Below are 6,618 nucleotides of genomic sequence, written 5' to 3' on the forward strand. Positions count from 1 at the left end.
CTTGTTTGATACTATAATACACAAGCTTCGATACTGTTTGTATATGGGGTATATGAAATAAATTCAAATCCTTTTTCACAAAATGGTCCCTAAAAAAGAGTATAACAGTAAAAAATTTTCGAAATAAGAATAAATAACATACTGGATTAACCACTTTACAGCCTTTATGCTCCCCTGCATATGATTCTGATTTATCACCTATAATAATCAGATCTGGAAGTGGATGTAGTCGTAAGGTGTAATCTAAATCCCAATGTATTGGTTGAGAATTCAATGACATTGGCGTTAAATGGCCCTGGCTTATTATAGTTCTTGTGACCTATAAATATAAATTCATTATATAAATTGGGTATGATAATTTTATTGTTATGTGCCATGTCAATATTACTAAATACAACATGCTTTCATGTCCAAATGATTAAACTTGTTATTAAAACTTAGTAAAATGCTTGCCACATGTCACAAAATCATAGGTTTCAGGATTTCTAGATTATGAGTATAGATAGTGCGATGTGGTTTTCACAACAAAGTACTAGTGTTTGCCAAAGATTCCACAAACAAATTTGCTTTAGCTGTTAGCTGGTAACAAATTTCATAAAATAGATATCAAGAAATACAGGTTCTTTTCTAACTTTTTAAGAAGCTTGGGATTGTTATTTTATATATCGATTAAAAAAATATTTATACACGCAAAGTTTCAACTAACTCGGATTTGTTGTCATTGAAACATTAGGTTATTTTTAGATATTCAGTTTGAATTTTCTATAATACTGAAGAAGTTATCTATACGAAATTTTGCACAAAAATTGTTTTACTGAATATAAATATTTATTTTGTATTTACACAGAATATTGAATAATTTCTCTGGACACGCAATCCACATGAAATTTTGCATGAGGCTTGAAATTGTCATCTCAAATCATAATGCAACATTTTCAAAATCAAAGTTAAGAAATTACCAGAAAAACAAAATTTCGAACAGCCTGACTTACGGAACCCCTAGTCGGAGTTTGTCCACTAACGAACTTAACCGCAGCTTTCAAGGTACAATTCCCAAGTTTCTAGGTTCTTTCCGCTCTAGCTTGCCATGATTAGGAACGGACAGAGAAATGGTCAGTTAACATTCTAATGCAAGAACAGATCAGTTAGTCAAATCATTCCTGGCTTAAAATGCGAAAGTTATTGACATTGTAACGAAATGATAAGAGTGATTTGTTTAAAGATGAGTGTTCAATAAGGACCAAGGGTATGATAAGTTTTTTCTGAATTACTTTAGCCACTGCTTGTGAAAATCATAGCTGCTTACTGATGACTAATACATTTATCTCAATTTGTGCATTCTTGTAAAATTATTTTTATCAACCCAATTCAATAAATACATTTACAATATAACTTACATAATCTGCTATATGATCTTTGATAGGCTTAGATAATGCACCTTGCAATAACTTAGTGAGGAGATCACATCTGAATACTGTAATTTCTCGATGACAATATTGGATTCTACAAGGGTTAGTTGTGAAAACAGCCTTAGGAACTGATTTAAAAAAATCCTCAGTTATATATGATGGTAAAGGTAACCTTTGAATGAGAAAATCATTGTAATCAAAATATAGAATTTCAAAGAAATAAAAGAAAATACCTTGGCACAATATGGGGTGTGGTAGGGTCTGTTGTGCCAGGTACAAATATAAATTGACTACTTTCCATCAAAGCTGTGTACTGACTTATAAGATCACCCAGTAGCTTAAAACATTTTTTCATAATATCCATTCGTTCATGTCCATGTGATTCTGATATAAAATTTCCAAGAAATATAAATGCAATAGGTGGATCTTCTTGAAACCCATTAAATAACATTTCTAATTTTTCAAAAACCTAAAATATAGAATAAATTACATAGAAGGACAAGTCAGAATAAGTTATATAGTTTTAACTTATTTTGATAAATCTGAAAAATATTTATAATTGAATTTCAATCAACGCAATAAAAATGATATTTGAATGATGAAATAAAAAATTTCAGTGAAGCACGTTGTGACTGAAGCTTGTGAGTCCTTTGTTCATTGTATTATATGAGATGCGGTTTATAAAGTCTAGTGAGTACCTTTACATATAAAAACTAAATTTCAACCTAGTCTAATTTGTCGTTACGGAAATATTGAACATTGTTTTTCATTGAATTTTTTATGGTTCTGGAGACGAGACAATAACATAACAGTTATTGGCTGTAGGTTGTATGAAAAAAAACTTTCAGATTGAACTGAAGGTCGAAATAAATATTAAAGATAATGAAATTAAATAATAAAAATTTGTAGTTTTCTTCCAGACATTCCTAGGATATCTAATGCGTTCACAATATAGTAGTACTAGTTTTCATTTTCCATAAGTTACATCGATCATCAAAATTAATGCTAAATATGGAATTGTCAACATCAAAGAAAACAAACAAATAAATCATCTCTTTCCTCAATATTTATTCATATTATAGGGTTCCAATCTCATTGTGTACTTTACTTTTGAAATATAGAAATCAAAATCATAATAAAAATTCAACAGAGCAAGCCCAGTCAATCTCTTACTTCCCATCGTACTTGAGGGAAGAAATACGTTCTTTCAGGCGTTGCCTATGATATTGCTAACATACAAAATATTTTGCGTAGTATAGATATGTAAGCAAATCAGTGCACATCATATTTAGAAAGTAATGACATTGCACCAAGTTTTGAATAGGGAATTCTAGATAATTCCTTCTTCAACATCTTGAATTCATATTGAAGGGTTATTTCGTTGCTGTTTCTAAATCCATTTCATATAATTTTGTCAGTTTTTTGAATCAGTCAGAGTCATAACTCCGCTCAATCAAACATGTGAATGATAACACAGATTGATATTTGAGAAATTTGTTACCCAATCGGAAATATCGAAGACAGATGTTTATATTGACCATAAAGTCCCTTCGCCCTAGTGAACATCTATCTCACAGGTTGCTTTGTTTTTTTGACTGAACAACATATATACTGTTTTATCTATATTAATACTCTACTTATTCATGATAATTTCGAGATCGCAGTTAACATCACATTCAACTTGTTTCTAATCATGTAAGGAAAGCACCAGACCAGTATCATCAGCAAACATAAAGCATTTTGACTTGTGATTCACATATTTTAAGCTATTAATGTACATTAAATATTGCAGTGGACCCAACACAAACCCTGTGTTAGAACTTCTTCCCCAATATTATATCCATTCACTTATGTGTTTGCTTTCCATTAATCAAATAAGACCTTAAAAGTTGGTGGGACACACCTTAAAAACTAATTCTTTCCAGATTATCCTTCAGGTGTTTGATTTGGACTGTATCCAACGCCTTCTGTAGACTAACAAACACTGCAACAACATATCTATTCAGTTCTAGTTTCTGTATAATGTATTCTAACAAATCCACTGTTATATCTAAGGTGCTTTTACATTCTTGAAACCCATATTGATTTTTGTTTGTTTGTATATATGATGTTATCTTTTTTTAATTAATCTTTCTATTATCTTAGAGAAAGCACTAAATACAGAGAAATTTTTTGTGTGTTTTTAGATGACCTGTTTTCCTTTCTATTTTGTATATGTGGGAAATCAATATATCATTGTTATAGTTATAGAAATGGGTCTACAATTATTCTATAATTTTTTTGTTCTTTGAAAATAGGTATTTTCTTAGCATTGAAGCATCTTAGTATTGAAAAGTAGAATAAGAGTTTGAAAGTTCATGCAAACTTTCATAGGGATAAATTAACCTAATCCACAGACCTAGACTCCTGAATGAAGCAAAAAATTGAAAAAAAAAACAATATTTCCGTGATTACAAATCTGATCTAATAACAATTTCAATCTAAACGCAAAATTTCTTGTTGACCTCCATAATAGAACTCGTGCAATTTGAAGCAAAATATCAAAAGAAAATACCAAAGATTCCCATTTCTTGTTGACCTCCATAATAGAACTCGTGCAATTTGAAGCAAAATATCAAAAGAAAATACCAAAGATTCCCATAACGGATCTGACTAGCTTAAAATTCAGTTTGTAGAAATAATTCGAATATTCATGCTCTCATCTAGATAAAATAACCAACAATGACATAATAAATAACATCTCACATATTATACACTACTGTGCTCTATTCACAGAGCATGAATGAACAACTGCTCAAAACTTCATGATTCCAAGTCATTGCTTCTCTTGAATTTTTGGGTAACCAATTTTTGATTTTGTGAGTCATAATAAAAGTAAAGGGCTTAAAGACTTCAAACAATGGCTTTGAAGGTTAGTCAGTTCTTACCAAAGCATGATCTAACCAAACATCCGACAAAATATGTATCATGCCAGTTTCATTCTTTGAAGCATGTTCCCTTAAATTTATAGAATCCCTCAGTGGCACTCTTGATTGCCCCCCAAAGTAATTAACATTTGCAAATGAAGATCTGAAAAATATATAATTCATATCTTATGCGACACTATTGTTAAGAAATAGACCTAGACTCCTCATATGATTCTCCAGGTGGCATTAACATGGTAGATACAGTAAGAATTTTGTCTTCATAAAATCCATTCACTAGTACAAAACTATTTTCAACAAATAAACCACCTTCAAACCTGAAAAAACATTAATTTATCCTTTATTTATTATTTTTTTTTTAATAAATATGGAAGTAACTGACACCAAAGAGAAAAGTTGATTATCATTTGAATTATTTTGTTTTGAAACATGAAGACCTTTGCCAAGAAATAGTTATGTTCTTGAATTGAAAATTTCACCTACATATGGATAATATATAATTAATATTATTATTACCTAATTTTTGAAATCTAAAAATGAAGGTACTTAGGCACAACAACTTGGTGCAAATCAAACCTTAAAGTACAATTTATTATTACTTACTTAGCATGGCTCATATCTATCTGTACCATTCCAGTTGGATCTTCTAGGCAGTATTTTCCTTCTGATACTTCAATGATAGATCCTAAGATCAATGTATTTTTTAAACTAACATTTGATAATGTTAGAAGGAAATCTACAGTTTGGAGTTTTAGCATATTAGTTTCTCCTGTTGAAACACCAGATAAAAACATTCTTTGTGTTCTTTGCAGTATTGTCTGGTATCTTTCAATGAACACCATTGATTTTGAGGTTGCATCGGAGAGAAATTTTGATTTTTGCTTAGATAAAAAATATAATTTTTTATCAGGATCATAATGAAATTTTGGGAAAGCAAAAGCTTCAATCACTGAGAAAGCTGTTTCATTTCTGTCTAAACCCAAATTCAAGAAAATCTGTAATTTAATATAAAGAAATGATTATTTTTCAAATAATGACTGTTCATACCTCTACAGCTCTCACGACTTGTTCCTCCTCTATACTTTTTCCTGCAATACATTGATTTTCAAGAGATAAACTTAAATTTGTTATGCAGTCTTCAAATATTGTTTTATCACACAAATTTACTTTCCTTTTAATAAATTCATTCACTATAATTGTACATACTTCTCTGAAAAATTTATATAATTATAGTCTAATAATCAAAATAATCCAAATTCTAATTACCTACGAATAGTGAAACCTCCTAATTTCATTGCATTTTGCAATTTTCTAATTATTTGATTATTATCCATGGTAAATAATGAATATGCCGCATAGATAAATATAAAATTCAAAAGTAGGACTCGTTAGTCGTTATCATAGACCTATTAGGTCTATGGTCGTTATCTATGATATGTCGCTTCGTCCATAAAGCATTACATACTTGTCCACAGACTAATCTGTGCTTGTTCTAAGGCTTCAAATGACCTTGGGCCTATATTCCGTTATCTGTGGCCAATAGACCTAAAGAAATTATGTTCTGTGGATGGAACGGTGCAGAAACCCTGGAAGAACTACAAAGGCTAATAGATCTAGTAGTACAGATCAGTGAAGAAAGTGGGCTCACACTTAACACCAAGAAGACTAAATTCATGACGATCGCAAAACACCAACAACAGCGAGAAACATTATGGATCAAAGGAGAGCCAGTGGAAAAAGTCTACAACAATGATGATTATTCACAGGAAATAAGATCAAGGATCGGAATGGCTAAAACAGTGTTCAATAAAATGAGGAATGCATTAACCAGAACAGATCTCAGTCTACATCTTAAAATCAGAATGCTTAAATGCTACGTATTTCCAGTACTGCTATATGGGATGGAGGCCTGGACGCTTAAGAAATGCGACACCGACAAGCTGGAAGCATTCGAGATGTGGACATATCGAAGAATCCTCAGAATAAGCTGGGTGAGCAGAACAACGAACAAGGAGGTATTGAGAAGAATGGGAAAGGAGAAGGAAATAGTCGACACAGTCAAGATCAGAAAATTGCAGTATCTGGGGCACGTGATGAGAGGGGAGAGGTATACGCTGTTGCAAACTATTATACAGGGGAAAATACAGGGTAAAAGAAGTATAGGAAGAAGACGCATCTCCTGGTTGAACAACCTAAGGCAGTGGTACAACAGTAGCTCTGTTGAGTTGTTCAGATCCGCAACTTCAAGGGTAAAAATCGCCATGATGATAGTCAACCTTCTTAAA

The 6,618-nt window shown here is 31.4% G+C and overlaps 1 protein-coding gene across 1 annotated transcript; it reads right to left on the reverse strand.

Annotated features, from left to right (window-relative positions):
- LOC123688885 (DNA polymerase epsilon subunit 2) lies at nucleotides 1-5,779 on the reverse strand. Its single transcript, XM_045627622.1, has 9 exons — nucleotides 5,600-5,779; nucleotides 5,381-5,543; nucleotides 4,937-5,328; nucleotides 4,531-4,650; nucleotides 4,337-4,478; nucleotides 1,643-1,878; nucleotides 1,398-1,581; nucleotides 143-319; nucleotides 1-89 (listed from the first exon to the last, which is right to left on the reverse strand). Exons 1-9 carry the CDS (start codon nucleotides 5,665-5,667, stop codon nucleotides 12-14), a joined length of 1,560 nt encoding a protein of 519 aa, XP_045483578.1. The 5' UTR covers nucleotides 5,668-5,779; the 3' UTR covers nucleotides 1-11.
- Nucleotides 5,780-6,618: the final 839 nt, after the last annotated feature.

The sequence above is a fragment of the Harmonia axyridis genome, chromosome 1 (genome assembly GCF_914767665.1).
Source record: "Harmonia axyridis chromosome 1, icHarAxyr1.1, whole genome shotgun sequence".
Taxonomy (NCBI): domain Eukaryota; kingdom Metazoa; phylum Arthropoda; class Insecta; order Coleoptera; family Coccinellidae; genus Harmonia; species Harmonia axyridis.

Coding starts and splice junctions, on each gene's coding strand:
- LOC123688885 (XM_045627622.1), bottom strand. CDS start 5,667: ATGGATAATAATCAAATAATTAGAAAATTGCAAAATGCAATGAAATTA. Junction 320..1,397: donor AAGATCATATAGCAGATTAT/GTAAGTTATATT, acceptor TTATATTTATAG/GTCACAAGAACTATAATAAG. Junction 90..142: donor GCTGTAAAGTGGTTAATCCA/GTATGTTATTTA, acceptor ACTCTTTTTTAG/GGACCATTTTGTGAAAAAGG.